Raw genomic sequence first — 16,831 nt, 5'->3', positions numbered from 1 at the left:
CATCGCATCACACCACAACTTATCCAATACTGCATCTGAAAATCTTTGAGGATCTTTTGCTTTGGTGATAGAATTTATGAAAGAATGGAAAGGCTCAGATAAGGAAGTATAGGAAAATGTATTTGGTCATTGGATAAGGTGTTGAAGAAGAAGAGGGAGTTGACGAATCAAGATTATAGCAATGAAAATCCTGCAAATTTGCTGGTTGTTTCTTTGTGCGAATAGGAAGACTTCCAGAGGGAAGAAGATCCTTGGACGATGACACATTTTGATGAGAATGTGCATCAGAAGAAGTTGGTTCAGAGAACACAACATCAGGCACAGCAGGTGAGGAAACAAGAGGAAAGAAAGTTTTGACATCATCATGAAGATATGGTGATGCAAAAGGAAAGATATTCTCATGGAAAAACACATGTCTTGAAATAGAAACAGAGTGTGTCTATATCTAGTAGCTTATAACCCTTATAACCCGATGGATACCTTAAAAAGACACAAGCTCTTGCTCTAGGATCAAATTTATGCCTATTCTTAGATGAAGTACTAACATAACAAAGACAACCAAAGGTTTTCAAAGCATCATATTCAGGTTTCTTGTTAGTCAATTTTTCGAAAGGTTATTTGTTTTCTAAAACCGGGGAAGGTAATCTGTTAATGAGTAAAACGGCTGTTAACACACAATCACCCCAAAACTTTAAAGGAATGTTTGATTGAAACAATAAAGCTCTAGCAACATTAAGATTATGCTGATGCTTCCTTTCAACAACTGAATTTTGTTCACGTGTTTTAGGACATGAATGATATGAAATGATACCTCTAGCAGCATAAAACTCAGTAAAACGAAGCTCATTTGCATTATCAGATCTAACAGTCTTAACATTGACTTTGTATTGAGTTGCTACCATCTTAACAAAATCAGGAAAAATATCTAGGACATCAGATTTTGCACGCATCAAGAAAATCCATGTGGCACGGCTGTAATCATCAACTATAGTCAGAAAATATCTAGAGCCATCAACACAAGTTTCTGCAAACGGACCCCAAGTATCTATATGAAGCAGATCAAAAGCATTTGAACTCATGTTTTCTCGAAGTTTGAAAGGAATTCGTTTTTGTTTAGCTAAATGACAAGCATGACAAACACCAGAATGATCTTTATTCATTTTTGAATGAGGTACATTGAGAAGAGGATACAAGGTTTCGACTTTTGCTATAGAAGGATGACCTAAGCGTCTATGCCATGTTTGAGAATCTACAACAACAGAGACATATGACTTACCTTGAAAAGACAGAGTACAATAAGATTTATTGACATCCAAGACATATAAGTTGCCAACTTGACTACCTTGACCAATCATCAATGCCTGAGTAAGATCCTGAATATAACAATCAGTAGCAGTAAATGAAACTTCAGAATTCAATGTTTTAGTTAAAACACTCACACTTAGCAAATTGAATTTAAACTCGAGAATGTATAAAACATTGAACAGAGTAATGGAATTAGTCAAATGGATACTACCTACCCCAACTATGCTAACCGTATAACCATTTGGCAGGGTAACATAAGTTTGGTCTAGAGGTTTGTAATCCGTAAACATGTTCCTATCATGACTAACATGATGAGTAGCTCCTGAGTCTATTATCCAAGCTCTAAGAGACACATATGTTTCTTTAGATGCAGACGAAATGAGCATATCATGATAAGAGTGGTTGTAAAGAGAGATGAAGTTACCGGAAAGGCTGCCTGTGATCTGAGAGATTACAGGAGCAGAAGCTGAAGTCGAGGCAATAGCTTTTTCAGTTGTGGATGTGCTAGTAGGAGAGTGGAGTTGAGTGCTCAGGTACAAGATCATCGACTGAAGTTGTTCCTTAGAAAACTGGTCGCAAGAGACTTCTTCATGTTGACCATTGTCTTGGGTGTTCACCGACTGTGTAATAGCCATGTTTGTAGAGGCAACAGTGTTGGGTTTTCTCCCTTTGAACATCCTTGGAGGATAGCCGTGCTTCTTGTAGCATTTATCAACCGTGTGTCCAAGCCTGGAGCAGTAAGAACACTTCACCTTTTGATAACTTCTTTGGGAGAGAAGTACTGGATTGTTATCTGTGGTGAGCGAATCTTGTAGTTGAAAAGCAGCTGGGTTGGTCACACGTTGAGTTGATCCTACTATCCTCTGACTCTCATCCTGGTCAAGCATGTTGTAGATCTCAGCAAGACTCGGTCGAGGCTTCATGTTGAGTATTTGTCCTCGTATGTTGGCGAAGTTCTCGTTGAGTCCCATGAGAAATTGAATGATTCTACTTGTTGTCTATGCTTCCTCCATCAACTCTTTTACATGATCACAATTGCATCTTCTAGCAGTGGAGATCCTTGTGTTTGATAGCTGCTCCCATAGTGTCTTTTTCTTGGTGTAGTACGCAGAAAGATCCATTGCGCCTTGTTTGAGAGTGGCAATGGACTGCTCCAACTGGTACTTTCTCGGGAGATTGCTAACACGGAATCTTGAATACAGATCATTCCACATCTCAACCGCATCATCATAGTATAAGATGCTATCATATATCTCCTGAGTCACAGTGTTTAGTAACCACGACTTAACCATGCTGTTACAGCGACTCCAAATCTTGAATAGGGGATCATCTTGAGCTGGTCTAACTAACAATCCACCAACAAATCCAATCTTGTTCTTAGCATCTAAGCTCATCCTCATCGCAATATACCAATTATTGTAGTTCAATCCATCAAGCTTTTGGTTCGCGATAACTAATCCAGGATGATCCGCCGAATGCAAGAAGTATGGACTATGAGTATTATCAATGGAAGGTATACCAGACTGTTGCGATCCAGGAATGCGAGGAAGCACCATCGTCTGTTGCGGAGCAATGGCGATATCTGGTTCATCGTCTTCGGTTGCGGAATGTTGAGGTCGATTGCGATTCGCGGAAGTTTTCGAGTCTGAGAGGGTGGTACGAGTCCTCATCTTTCTCCCTTGTTTCGCCATCGTATAGATCGAGATCTGAGATTGTTGAAGTGTGAAATCAAAGAACAAGAATCACCGATAGCGATGATTTTTCGATTCGTAACTTCAATCGAAGCTCAGATTCAGCTGGATCTTGACGGATTGACGACGAAATCAGCGAGATCGAGCAGAAATTGAGAAAAAATCAGAGAAAACGAGCTGGAATTGTTCTGATACCATAATAGAGATTGAAGAACATCGAAAGAGAAATGTAAAAGATGATATTATTCAATCTTCGTTCCTGTAAAGTTTGTTATTTACAACTATATATAAGGTTATCTAAACCAGACTAAACCAACTTAATTTACATGTACACTAAACCACTTTAAACCAACTGATATGTGCCATCAATTTGGTGACTTCATAGCATGTTACTGGTACCATTTTTTTTTAATCCCAAAACGAATGTGGTAACAATACAAAGAAATTGTGAACCATGCATCTCAGATCTGTCTGGATACAAAAAGTGACAAACTTATTCCAAAGTTACCTAAGATCTGTAAAGGAAATGATGATCATGATCAAGGCTGGTAAACCTCGGGAAGACGAAGCCCAACACTAGCTGCAGATTTGCCAAGCACTCTGCTTCATTTCTTCAGTTCTATCAACTGCAATGTTGTATGAGAACAACAGATCCTGCAAATAACCAAATTTGTGAGACTAAACACAAAAAAAAAAGAACAAGCCTGTATATGTACAAAATGGCAATGCCATTAAGCATCAAACCTTGTGAGAGTGAATGCTATTAAGAAGATAAGTGTAGTTGCGGGCAAGATTGATTTTCTCGACTGAGTGTGCGTTCTTCTGAAACTCGTTCTTTACAAAGTCTGTGAAATGAGACTTGTGGTCTTCTTTGCCAACATGTTTCGCAACTGCTTTAAGAAGGTCATGGTAGACTCTAGCAGCAGCTACGACAACTTCACCACCACTCATCTTCCTACAAAGCAATCACTTTTAAATAAAAACTCAAAAACTTTGGGTTACAAGATCTCTTAGAAACAATGAGAAAAGTGATAAGCCCAATAAGTCAAGTCAATATACAAAAATGCGAACTTGTGGTGTGATCAATTAGGTTAGATAAATTCAAGTTGGTAGTGGAAACAGCAACTGTATCGAATAACAATCGTACAAATCATTAGATCGGAGAAAAACGGACCTGATTATTCCGGCGAAAAGATTTGTAGACAATGCCAACTGGTGGTCACGGTAAACGAACTCTGTGAACTTCAGAGAGAGAGAGAGAGAGAGAGAGAGAAATTGGGTTACGAAGAGGTCTGAGACGGTTAACAGACTCTGTGTTTGCGAGAGGTACAAGACGAGAGAGATTGAGAACTAAACCGGGTCTGGAGATTTCTATACATTTTGGTTCGTCCGACGTGGTTCATACTTCAGAGTAAATTGTAAGAGACTCGGTGCGGAAGGTGATTAGTTGGGCCGCCATATCCGTGAATCATTTCGGCCCGAATAGAGTTCACTTGGGCCTAGTTTCAAGTCTGGCTGGGGTGGGGTGGACAGAAAAACCGAATTCGAACCAAATCAAACCGATCCAACCAAACTCAAACAAACCAACACCAATCATATATATGTCTAAACTATTTGGTTCAAGATTTTATCAACCAGTTTTGTTTTAAATCAAACCAAACGGAAAAACTGAAGCATTTTTAGTTATGTTAATTAAATATACTAATAATATTAAGATTTAATATATTTAACAATTTAACTTAAACAACTAGACAAAAATTTATACTTTTTACTTCTGAATAAAATAAAAAACTAAAAATAAAATAAAAATATGAATTTCATACATCAACATCAAAAATGAAAAATTACTTATGATATTATATTAGGTTTGAAGATGATAATATAAAATTATTAGATTACATCTTTTACATTTTGTTGTGACGTTTATTCTACATTTAAATATGATGAAAATAAAGATTTAATTTCAAATAATGATCTTGTTTATTTTTTTTATAAATTATATTTTTGTAACTAAGTTGGATAAAACTAAAAAATCAACTCGATTGAACTGAACATACATAAACAAAACCAAATTACACCGAACTAAACACAAACCAAACCAAACTAAAACCAGATCGAATACAAACCAAACCAAATCGAATACAAACCAAACCAAACCAAACTAATTTGGGTTGATTTAGTTAAGGTTTTTCTAGATCCAAAACAAACCGAATCCGTAATTAAAATGAAATGCCCACATAACTACTTCATGCCGCAAAATTTATGTAAGTTTTTCTTCCTATAATTTAGGTTGTTGATGATCGATCCCATATTTAAAGATTCAAATATCAGTTTTTATGATGTAAAAATATTAACAAAGTTTTAGGGTCTGACTCGTGACTCGTGACCAAAAAAGGGAATAGTACATTCCTTAATATTCCTAATTTACTTTTTATAAAGAATATTTTTTTCTTTTCGTTCCTTCTCATTCTTTTTATTTTAGAGGAACATAGAATATTTTTTTTCATCAAAATTGATAAAGAATAATGTTTTTTTATTCGTATAATTTCATTCCGATCCTCTGCAGTTTTTCCCTACTCATTTCTAATATTTTTATGATAGTCACCGGTGAGACCCTTCGTTGTATCACTAGACAACTTCTACAAATTTATTTTCACCTGGTATAGTTAAATCTCGTATACAAAGTTCGACATATAGCTTGTGGGGTCTTATTAATGAGTCTTGTTCCAAGTTCATCAGCCTTTACCATATCGGTAGGCTCATTCTGTGTCCCATCATAATCATAAACCTTCATAATTTTAGTAGTGAATTTAAAAACTAAGTTTTATAAATAAACTAGGGCCGATCCGCCCTATGGGCGGGATGATAATTTAAAAAAATTTAAATAGTTAGAGCATGTGCAATGGGGTTTCATAAACCCAATCCTTAAAAAAAATATATTAAAATATGACTTTTGTTGGTTTCCATGTCGGATCAGTCTCAAAAAATCCGAAACTAAGGACTGATCCATGTCGAGTTTCGTTACTGTATCGCGGGCTCCACGACACGTGGTGGCTCACGATTAGTTAGTTTTTTTTTAATTAAACGAAAAAATTAATAAAATAATTAAAAAAATTGAAGGACTCCACAGTGGGCTTACCGTTGTGGATGCTCTTAGAGTAATACTTTTGATTTATGTTTATTGTTTTGATTTTAAAATATTATGTTCTATATTAGTATGAATCATTATTTTATCTATTGTTATTATTTATTCAGTTACATTGTTATTACAATTAACTAAATGTTTCCTCACGATTTATTTTTCCATTCTCTTATATTATTTTATATCATGTGTCTCTTATTTAACTATATAAGTATATATTTTATTTTTACACAGTTGTGGATACAGTTGTGGATCTATGTTCAGAATTTTTTTAGAATTCTTGACATAAATATTTAAAATACATTCTACATTTATTTAGTTAGAATAACTTTACATATATCTTTTATATTAAAAGTTATTCATTTTGTTTTTATTTGTTTAGTTTCTGTATTCTATTCTATTTTTCCTAACAATTATTGTTAATTTTTATTATCTATTAAATTTTATTGTGGTCTTATTTTCGGCCGGGTCATTTAACTATATTATTGTATATTTTCATTATGTGTATTTTATAAATTTTAATATAAACCAAATAAAACGACCATTTGAATTCAATATTTTAAATTATAAAGTAAAACACTTATCATTGTGAGTTATGAAAATTTTACAAACTTAAACATAAAAATGTAATATTTTATAATAGTTATAGTGATTTAAAAAATAAAACATCAATACTTTTCTTGTGATAACAAATTAAAAATAAACTCAATTTTATCCACCCTGTCTGAATATGGTCCGATTCACTGTTAGACCCATCCAACTGTCAATTTGGTTTATGTTTAAAATAGTGGCCCATACTTTAATTGTTATTTAGATTATAAGATTTGTGTTATATTATACAGTGTTTGTTGTGTGACAAAGGTAATTTCAAAAAAAATTAAAACAATGACCAAATAAAAAATCTTTTTGATCAATTTTCTAAGTCGCAGTAACTGCTATTATCAAAGAAGTGATTAAAGTTGATTAGAAGCGGCCATATATGGTCATAAGCTTAATATTTTGAAACCAAGTCATATCAAGAGTATACTTGATATTTCCGAAGCATAACCATCACATTTTGCGTTTCACAATCTGATTAACACTTCTTGAGTTGCATTGAATTTTTTTTTTAGAATTCTATGGCTGCTTGTTCCAGAGGTAAATGTTACGCTGCCTTTCTTTGACTCTAAAACAAACCAAAAGAGAAACTTGAAGCAAAGAAGATGATGCAGAGTCCTCCTCCTTCCACCAAGGCATGTCATGACGAAAAGAATCATTACCTGATAAATTCGTCAACGTCGTTAGCAGTCTTCCTAAGTGACAAACGTTAGATTCTTGACTTCATTGGCCTACCTCCATCTGTTACAAATTAAAATTATTCAGAAGTGTCCCAAAAGAAGGAAGATGTCAGCCATCAAAATTAACTTATTTCCAAAATCTATCAAGTCATATACATTCATGCATGATTATACTTCAACTCACATCTGTTAACTGCCTGGTTTGTAGAAAACATATGATCATGAGACTCAAACACAAATACTTAAATGAAATATGATGATGAGAATAAACATAAAAACAGAGAACCTTTGAGCTCGACGCTGCTGATGGACCAACGCCACCCAGTGGGTCAAAGCCTTACATGTGAACATGTGCGTGCAGTAGTGGAGTATGTGCTTAGCACAAAAGAAAAGAAATTTTATTAAAGACCAAAACTTTGAGATCAGGTTTAGAGGCAAAAATACAAAGATGCAGTTGCAATATTTATTACAATCCTATGGAAAGAAAAATCACCTATATTTAGCACAAAAGAGAATAAGTTCGATACAAAACAACACTTTTAAGTTCGGTTTAGGAGGTCAAATGCACGATTCATCTGCAATATACCCTTCCTATCAATCAACAGACTGAATCTTACAGATTAAGAGCTCTGTTTGAGTCAGAAAGAATAATATTTTAACTATACGACAGTTCAGCAGCAATATTCCATTATTATGCAAGGATGATAATTCTTTTAAATCGAGCCAAAACTATTCAGAGTAAGAAATGAAACCTTCATTGTTTCTTTCATGAACATCCATGTCTCTTTGAGTCCTGTGCATGACCTCCTACGCAGAAGACTGCTTATTCCATTCAGTCAATTGACACCAAGTCAAAGCCATCTGAATGAGAAACATCAATTTCTAGAAACAAAGATACCAAAGATATAAACAGGATATGAAGTTTGTAGACTTAAAACTTTACGCAAATGGAAGTTTCCATCTCAGTCTAATTTGGCGTATGGCATAAAAAAGATGTTGTGAAATCGTAAAAAAAAACTTACAACACGATCAGGTTAATCGGAAACACTATCAAAATTCAAAAACGGCCTAGGACTCACCGGGAAATAATAACAGTACGATGGTTGATAAAAACCTAGAACTATTGATACATAGAAGGAAACAGAAAAATGACTCGCGTTAACATCCACCATGAGAAAATCCATCCACATAAGCTATGATATATGAATATGAATGATTAAGATGAGTAGAATAGAGATGAGAACAAAGATGAATATGATTCAGATGAGTAGAACAGAGATGTGGAGAGCGCGATTCGCAGAGGAGAGATCTCTGCATATTTATAAGGTTTCGCCGACGAACTAATCAGCGGAAGGAAGTGGGCTCACGTATTAAGACGATTAAACTCAATGCTTACCGTTACGGAATCTGCATCGTCACATCGCCGATCAAAGATGAACGAAGATGACGAAGAAGCAAACAACACGGATTACGTTTCGTACTTGTGTGATAGATGGGCCTCACATAATAAACCGTATGATGAAGCCCAATCGAAAAAGAAAGTGCCATAAAACTCAGCGTGCATCGTTTCATTAATGATACCACGTATCGGATGCAGGGCAAGCGAGTTTTCATGCTGGAATCCTACGTGGAGGGCTCTGGAGAGAGCAAACTCAACTTTATATAAATAGATATCAGTCCAGCAGTTGCAGCTACTCTCTTTCAATTAGTGAAAATATTATAAGTTTTTAGGGATGTCTAATCCGGATATCGGTTTAGTTTCGGTTTCGGTTCAGTTTATTTGGTTTTTGATATTTCAGTTTATAAAACATAGTTATCATATTAACTCCATATCTACTTTAGTTTGGTTCGGTTTATATACTATCGGTTTTCGGTTTATTAAATTTTATAACAAAATATATATATATATATATATAAATTTAATATTTATATAAATATATATATTTATACATATATATTTGTTATAAAATTTAATAAACCGAAAACCGATAGTATATAAACCGAACCAAACTAAAGTAGATATGGATTTAATATGATAACTATGTTTATAAACTGAAATATCAAAAACCAAATAAACTGAACCGAAACCGAAATATTTACTAATTATTTACTAATTCAGAAAATATTATAAAAAATAAATATATATATATATATATATATATATATTTATTTATTTTTATAATATTTTCTGAATTTTACTTTATATAATTAGATATGGGCTTTAGTATAACATGAAAATATTTTGGTTTTTAAATAGATTATTTTTTCTCTTTTTCATTTACTACTTAAAATAATTAGTAAATATATTAAGTTAATAATATTAATATTTTTATAGAATAAAAATAAGAAAATTAGTAATCCATAATATTATTAAATAACTAAATATTAAATACACATATTTTTTAACAAAAAATTAAAATTTTGTTTGTTTAATATGATAAAAATGAAAAAATAACTTTGAACTTAAAATAAAATATGAAATTACTAAAACTAACATTTTAAGTTTGAAGATCATATCAAAGAAAGAAATTATGTATATATTACTAGTTATATAATATAATTTACATATAGTAATACAATATTTTAATTGATCGGTTTATTCGGTTTATTCAGTTTGATCGGTTTATATACCAAATCATATATATATTGTGGTTTTTTTAAAATAGCATCCATTCGGTATATTTAGGTTGGGTTCGGTTCTTTCTTTGATATGATCTTCAAACTGTTTTTTTAAATAGCATCCAAATCATATATTACCAAATCCAAAGCACTTTCTCTATTTAGGTTTGGTTCGGTTTTAAATGGTTCAGTTTTATCGGATCGAACACCCCTAAAATTTCAGTATTCAAATTAACAAAATTATGAAGTCACTTTTGCATAACTCATTAACTTTTATTTCTTCAATTACAAAGCACACTAGTTAATGCCCAACAATATATTCATAGATATGATTAATTAATAAATATGGAAGATTAAGGCTGACTCCACATTTTAATCCTTTAATATTTTCTGATACACAAACTTAATAGTATATGTTGTTTTAGCTAAAATCAAAATTACAAAATAATTATTCTCCAAAAGTTATATTTAATATTGAACTAAATACAATCAGTTACAAAAAATTATGATTCCCTCTTTATCATAATATATGTTGTTTTAGTTAAAAAGTACGAAAATTAAGAAAAATGTTATTTTCTAAAAGTCTTATTTAATATTTGATCTGAATATAATTCAATCGTTATAAAAATGTCAGTAAATTTTAGGATCTACACATTATTCAATCAAGATAAAATCTATATAAAAATGTGGAAATAACTTATATTTTGAAACAATAATATAATTTATCTAAAACAACTTATACTATAAAATAGAAGGAGTATATTGTTATACAGTTACCGAGTTTTTTCTCTTTTTTAAATTTTATAGTTACCGATCTACTGTATTTTAAGTCTAAATGATGCGTGTTGCGGACCGGAAACAAAGGCTAGAAGAGTATAATTAATAGACCAACTGAATTGGACAAAGTAATTATAACAACCATCCAAGTTTCTTGAACGTGTATACAATGTGGCAAGCTCTAAAGTAAATGCAAAAGTCGTTATATATCCTTTCATGCATCTCGATTTTTATAGCTAGGTTGTTGCGACAAGATCTTTGCATGTATAAAATATAAACAAAAAGTTTTTATATGTTGTGTTACTACTTTGATCTAATACTAATAAACTACTTAAACATTTGATATGTAGATTAAATTATTATCAATCACATTTCTTGTGACTATCTGTATAAGTACTACTCTAGACAAAAAAAAAATATAATTGAAATTATTCAACAAATTAGTAATTAGAAAACCCCCTCCTTCTTTAAAACTAATTACCAAGACTGTAAACTCTTTGTATGAATGTAGGAGCAATAAATAAGTGTTGGTGAACCATCAAAGTTTCCTCTCATAAGATGAACGAAAAGAGGCTCATACTTCATCTTATTATATAACCCTATCAAACCTACTCAATTTGTTGGCTCTGTTCTAAATATAACGAACCAAATACAAGCTTTCACCATAATGAGTTTTCCAATATTATGGCTGTTTCACATAATTGTCATCATAACGTTCATCTCCAGTGTCTCATGTTATCCAGATCAAGGTACAGTACTTTTTTTTTTTTGCTTTACGTATATATCCATCATGCAGTATGTGACAATATAATATTGTAAATTTTAGCATTAAATTAGTGTAATCTTTATTTTTTCGTGAAGCTGGGAATTATAGTTTTATGAAGGATGCAACGTTCGCACCAACGTTCGCTCGCTACGACTACATCATCATCGGAGGAGGAACCTCCGGTTGCGCGTTAGCCGCAACGCTATCTCAAAACGCTACCGTTTTGGTCTTAGAACGCGGCGGCTCGCCTTACGATAACCCTACGGCGACAGATATCCAAAACTTCGCTACAACACTCTCAAACACATTGCCCAAATCGTGGTCGCAGCTCTTCGTCTCCGAAGACGGCGTTTACAATACACGTGCGCGCGTCCTAGGTGGAGGCTCGGTGCTAAACGCTGGATTCTACACACGTGCGGGGGATGGCTACGTTAAGGAGGCTGAGTGGAAGAGCGATGAAGTAGAATCGGCTTATGAGTGGGTTGAGAAGAAAATAGCGTTTGAACCGCCGATTATGGGATGGCAAACGGCGTTCAAAGACGGGCTTTTGGAGGCAGGTGAGTTTCCGTATAATGGTTTCACGTACAATCATACCTACGGGACCAAGATTGGTGGTACGATTTTTGATAATGTCGGTCAGAGACATACCGCTGCGAATCTGTTGGAGTACGCAAATCCGGACAGGGTTGCTGTCTATTTGCACGCTACAGTTCATAAGATCCTCTTCACCACAAAAGGTATTTGATTGATCATTTGATCTTAAACCTTTTATCTTTCTTTCTATCCCTTGGATTCAGGCCCGGCCCGCTGCGGAAGCATTAGAAGCGGTCGCGTAGGGGCCCAAGCCTTTTCCAATATTTTTCCAGCTACAACTATTTATTGATTATTTTCATAAAAATTCACCCAGCTAAAAATTGGTTTTTGAGTGGGGCCTCCTAAAGGTCAATTCTGTATTCAATTTAGTTTCGGGTTCACTTCTTCTTTGCTTTCACCATCTTGTTGTAAGAAAAAAAACTACACCATCTGTTCCACAAATACTGTATGCAATTTTGTTGTTTTCATGCATATTAAAAAACTGATAAATTTATATTATAGATACAATAGATTATTAAAAAGTTAAATTAATAGTAATTTAATTTTTAAATAATTTTCTTACAATTTACAGCTTTCTATTATTAAAGACAAATATAGAAAACACAAAAATTTATTTATCGAAACAAGTTTTTTTTTCCAAAACATCTATTTTAATATAAATAACGGAGGAAGTATGATTTTGGAATGGTATTATATATAAGTATATATAATAATTTATTAATGTATATCTAGTTTTTTTTTTTTTTTGCAACTGAAATGTATATCTAGTTAACAACACACTCTTGACAAATTTGATTTAAATATATACTAAAAGCAATTTCAATTTGGTTTTATTTGAACCTTGTGGTTCAGTTCTGTTTTGGTTTTATACTTATATATGCTCACCTCTATTTTGGATATGTAAAATGTAATATGTTTTGGACAGGAAGACCAAGGCCAAAAGCATACGGAGTGATATTTCAAGACTCAAATGGAGTGTTACACAAGGCAGAGCTAGCCAAAAACGCAATGAACGAGGTGATTTTGTCGGCGGGTGCCATCGGGAGCCCGCAGCTGTTGATGCTGAGCGGTGTGGGTCCTATGGCTCATCTTGCGGCTCACGGGATTAAACCGGTGGTCTTAGATCATCCAATGGTCGGACAAGGGATGGCAGATAATCCGATGAATGCCATATTTATTCCTTCTCCTACTCCCGTGGAGATTTCTCTAATACAAGCCGTTGGTATCACAAAGTTTGGTAGTTACATTGAAGGAGCAAGTGGCGTCATCTTCTCTTATAGTTGGACTCGCAATTATTTCGATGGCGTTTTGAACTATCTTAACGAGGTATAATATAAAAACACAAATATCATTATAACTTTTTTTGTTTACTAATATTTTTTGTTCATTGTGTAAGATACAGACAAGTAGTACTAGTACCACTACATCCACACCATTCTCCACTCAATCCATTACCGATTTTTTCAAATCTATAGATCCGTTATTCAATGCTACCACACAAGCAGGTGTAATCCTCCAGAAAGTGGCGGGGCCGATTTCGAGAGGTCACTTGGAGCTTAGGAACACTAACCCATATGATAATCCTTCAGTGAGATTTAACTACTATCAAGAGCCAGAGGATCTAAATAAATGTGTTGAAGGGATAACTACTATTATTAAAGTGATTAACTCAAAGGCATTCTCCAAATTCAAGTATCCGGAAGCGACCATTCCAGGCTTGCTCGATCTAATACTGAACGTTCCCACTAATCTGAGGCCGAGGCATGTAACCTCGGTGTTTAATTTAAAACAATTTTGCATCGACACTGTGATGACTATTTGGCATTACCATGGAGGCTGCCAAGTTGGAAGAGTGGTAGACAAGAATTACAAAGTTTTAGGTATTGATAGTCTAAGGGTTATAGATGGATCCACATTTCTCAAGTCTCCAGGGACAAATCCTCAAGCTACGGTTATGATGCTCGGAAGGTAAATTATAAGTCAAAAATGAAGAAGTGATCAAAAACATATTAAACATTTAGTTAAGAAAATGATTGTTTTGATTGTTACATGTAGGTATATGGGACAGAAGATTCTTAGAGAGAGGGAGGCTTTCCTCAAAAAGAAAAAAGAAGCATGAGTAGATAGATATTACTTTTGAGATATAAGCTTAAAGAATCACGAACTTGGAATTGTTTTAATGTATGGTGAGCTAAAATAGTCTGAATGTGTACATCCGTCCATGTTCTGATTCTGTTATGTATAACAATGGTGGAAGCTTTTGAAATTCAGATGGTTCTTGTGCGTAGTATAAGGTTATATTAAACTTGACTTTTTGATAGAGACGGAAGCCAATGCAACAGAGATTCGTCAAGAACGTGATAGAACTTGTAGAATTGAGCTGTCTTGGCGATGTTGATAGTCTCAACACGACAAGAAGGGTTTTCGATATTGTCAATGTCTCGACAAGATCAAAAGAAGGCTAGAGGTGCTGTAAAATCTCTATATTGCAATTTATAAGTGTCATTTGCATTGACAAAATAAGCTTCTTATCGTCTCTTGAGACCTTCAACCACTTTAGAATCCATAGGTTGTTGCGGATCACTAACAAAGTTGACTTTTTGCGATCTGTCTTAAAAAGTAAGTCTATCTTGTCCTCTAGTGACTTCAGTTCGTTCTTGGTATAGATGCTATGACCTCCACTTCCTCGGTTATTTCTGTCATACACTTCATTATGAGTAGAGTCACTCTGTTCTAAATTCTCCACTAGTTGCATTGCTTCATGTTCAGATCCCTCGGAAGAGTGTGCTCAAGCATGTTTCTAACTGTCGGCAAGACACCTCGGTAGAGTGTGCTCAACAAGATTTCTTTGCTGAAACTATGATGAGGGCACTGCGTTGTGTAACCTTTGCACCTCTCACAAGCTTCACCAAATCTTTCTGACTTTTGCAGTACGAGATGTGGAGAAAAACTTTGTAAGAGAAGCTTTCTTACATTCATCCCTAGTATTGACTGAATCTGAGGTAATTTTCTCCTATGTGTGAGTTCTGTCTCCCACTGAGAATGGAAACAGTGTCAGTTTGGAGTCATCCGCTGGAATTCCATTGATTCGTACTGTATTGCAGAGTCTATGGAAGTTGTCCAAATGGTCCAGCGGATCTTGCATAGACAGACCATGATACTTATTGCTTTGTACCATGTTGATCAAGCTTGACTTGGTTTCAAAATTGTTGTTCACTACAGCAGGTGTGCGAATGCTCAATCTTAGATATGTGGTTTGTCGAATTCTCGACAACTTATGCATTACGCAGTGGGTGCTGTGATCTAAGGTTAGCAGCTCTTTGACCATTGTCTCCTAGGGAATCAGCTCCAAGAACATCTTTATGTTGAGGTTGTTGTTGATGTTCCATCTCTAATGCCAAACGGTTTAAATGAGCATGTCGTTCTTCTTCTCTTCTCTTTCTTGAAATCTTCCTTTCATTTCTTTGATGTCGTCTACTCGTTGTACAAATTTTGTTGATTATCTACTTCTCAAGTTCATGCCCCTGACATTGACAAGGGACCAATGAGAGTTAATAATCAAAAACAGAAAACAAGACTTAGTCTCAAGCAATGACTATTCAATGTCAAAATAAATGATTTTAAGATTTGCAACAGTGCCAAAACTTGATACCGATAAATTTAATCCTCAATACGATGTAGTATTTGAAGTGTCAATACAGTCCTAAGATAATTCTAAGTAATAAGAATGCAAGACATTTATTTAATCTAAGTGCAATCAAAGATGAGTTGAAATGGAATCGAGTAGCGGTAATAAAACTATAGATCAGAACTCAAGTGACATAGAACAAAGCAAGTTTTCAATCAATATGAAGAGAGAACCCATGGGCAAAGGTAATCGATTCAAGGTCACTAGCTACGATGAATTAAACATCAACTTACGTTGGTCTAATGCAATCAAGCATGCATTCAATTCAAGTCTATTAACCATCTAGTAATCCTAACATCATTTTTCGTTAGCCAGTCATACAAGAGTTTTACTAATTTGTTCAAGAATTTCGACAAATACCTTCTGAACTTGAAATAACTTAGAATCTAGATCAGAGAGACCAAGTCAGATCTAGCATTAAAAACCCTTAGATCATAGAAACAAGTAGATCTAGTAATAAACACCTTAACTTTTTATTAATCACCTTTGATCTACCTAATTCATGGATTCAAGATGAGTCTACTCATTAATTGTCATTATAGATCTTAAAATCATGTTTAGATAATAAGATGACTCTTAATATTGTAGATTCAAAAAAAAAAAGATAACACAAAATATGATAAAATTTGTATCTTTCACCAAGTAACAATTGTCAGAAAACACAATAAAAACCAAGATAATTAATACTTAGATATTAGGGTTTATATATATATATATATATATATATATATAGTCTTTTCAAAATAAGGCACAATCAGAGCTGGCCCTGAACCAAGCCTGACGAAACATTGGCCTTAAACTTCTAAAATTTTTGGAATTCTTTTTTGACTCGTCTACGGCCTCCAAAATCTCAGGACTCAGGCCATGGTCACAATCACAGAACGCTAGATCTTAGAAGGTGAACACCAGATGCTGTGATCGCAATTCCGACCGTGTATACAAAATGCGACATCACAGAATCTTGTTTGGCGT

General features: G+C 33.9%; 3 protein-coding genes, 1 long non-coding RNA gene and 1 pseudogene across 7 annotated transcripts; 2 read left to right on the top strand and 3 right to left on the bottom strand.

Annotated features, from left to right (window-relative positions):
- Positions 1–94: 94 nt before the first annotated feature.
- LOC130508513 (uncharacterized) lies at positions 95–2,276 on the bottom strand. Its single transcript, XM_057004068.1, has 6 exons — positions 1,536–2,276; positions 1,343–1,373; positions 812–1,249; positions 633–645; positions 481–540; positions 95–416 (listed from the first exon to the last, which is right to left on the bottom strand). The coding sequence occupies exons 1-6, from the start codon at positions 2,274–2,276 to the stop codon at positions 95–97; spliced, it is 1,605 nt and encodes a 534-aa protein (XP_056860048.1).
- A 1,241-nt stretch (positions 2,277–3,517) lies between these two features.
- Positions 3,518–4,253, bottom strand: LOC108821711 (uncharacterized). Its single transcript, XM_018594702.2, has 3 exons — positions 4,171–4,253; positions 3,741–3,951; positions 3,518–3,650 (listed from the first exon to the last, which is right to left on the bottom strand). The coding sequence occupies exons 2-3, from the start codon at positions 3,945–3,947 to the stop codon at positions 3,573–3,575; spliced, it is 285 nt and encodes a 94-aa protein (XP_018450204.1). The 5' UTR covers positions 3,948–3,951; positions 4,171–4,253; the 3' UTR covers positions 3,518–3,572.
- A 2,863-nt stretch (positions 4,254–7,116) lies between these two features.
- LOC108819169 (uncharacterized) lies at positions 7,117–8,958 on the bottom strand. 3 transcript variants are annotated; one of them, XR_001944206.2, is made up of 4 exons: positions 8,812–8,958; positions 8,168–8,726; positions 7,702–7,790; positions 7,117–7,476 (listed from the first exon to the last, which is right to left on the bottom strand). It is a non-coding gene; the product is annotated as an uncharacterized LOC108819169 (long non-coding RNA). The 3 variants fall into 3 exon arrangements; XR_001944207.2 differs by lacking the exon at positions 8,812–8,958 and having other exon boundaries at positions 7,117–7,303; positions 7,398–7,476; positions 8,168–8,805; XR_008940597.1 differs by lacking the exon at positions 8,812–8,958 and having other exon boundaries at positions 8,168–8,805.
- Positions 8,959–11,378: 2,420 nt separating this feature from the next.
- LOC108821032 (protein HOTHEAD) lies at positions 11,379–14,441 on the top strand. Of its 2 annotated transcripts, none has more exons than XM_018594080.2 (5): positions 11,379–11,560; positions 11,673–12,314; positions 13,097–13,497; positions 13,574–14,139; positions 14,227–14,441. In XM_018594080.2, the coding sequence occupies exons 1-5, from the start codon at positions 11,479–11,481 to the stop codon at positions 14,288–14,290; spliced, it is 1,755 nt and encodes a 584-aa protein (XP_018449582.1). In that variant the 5' UTR covers positions 11,379–11,478; the 3' UTR covers positions 14,291–14,441. The 2 variants fall into 2 exon arrangements, with proteins under 2 accessions (XP_018449582.1, XP_018449581.1); XM_018594079.2 differs by having other exon boundaries at positions 11,380–11,560; positions 13,568–14,139.
- Positions 14,442–15,025: 584 nt separating this feature from the next.
- LOC130508828 (small nucleolar RNA R71) lies at positions 15,026–15,097 on the top strand (annotated as a pseudogene).
- Positions 15,098–16,831: the final 1,734 nt, after the last annotated feature.

Source organism: Raphanus sativus, chromosome 2 (genome assembly GCF_000801105.2).
Source record: "Raphanus sativus cultivar WK10039 chromosome 2, ASM80110v3, whole genome shotgun sequence".
NCBI classification, from domain to species: domain Eukaryota; kingdom Viridiplantae; phylum Streptophyta; class Magnoliopsida; order Brassicales; family Brassicaceae; genus Raphanus; species Raphanus sativus.
Note: the sequence above shows the minus strand (reverse complement) of the source record. Positions and strands in the feature narration are given on the sequence as shown.

Excerpts from the sequence above, each read along its gene's own strand:
- LOC130508513 (XM_057004068.1), bottom strand. The coding sequence starts at position 2,276 with ATGGGACTCAACGAGAACTTCGCCAACATACGAGGACAAATACTCAAC. Across the intron at positions 1,374-1,535 it reads CCCTGCCAAATGGTTATACG|GATCTTACTCAGGCATTGAT; the intron begins GTTAGCATAGTT and ends TGTTATATTCAG. Across the intron at positions 417-480 it reads AGAGCTTGTGTCTTTTTAAG|ACATGTGTTTTTCCATGAGA; the intron begins GTATCCATCGGG and ends TTCTATTTCAAG.
- LOC108821711 (XM_018594702.2), bottom strand. The coding sequence starts at position 3,947 with ATGAGTGGTGGTGAAGTTGTCGTAGCTGCTGCTAGAGTCTACCATGAC. Across the intron at positions 3,651-3,740 it reads ATAGCATTCACTCTCACAAG|GATCTGTTGTTCTCATACAA; the intron begins GTTTGATGCTTA and ends GGTTATTTGCAG.
- LOC108821032 (XM_018594079.2), top strand. The coding sequence starts at position 11,479 with ATGAGTTTTCCAATATTATGGCTGTTTCACATAATTGTCATCATAACG. Across the intron at positions 11,561-11,672 it reads CTCATGTTATCCAGATCAAG|CTGGGAATTATAGTTTTATG; the intron begins GTACAGTACTTT and ends TTTTTCGTGAAG. Across the intron at positions 14,140-14,226 it reads ACGGTTATGATGCTCGGAAG|GTATATGGGACAGAAGATTC; the intron begins GTAAATTATAAG and ends TGTTACATGTAG.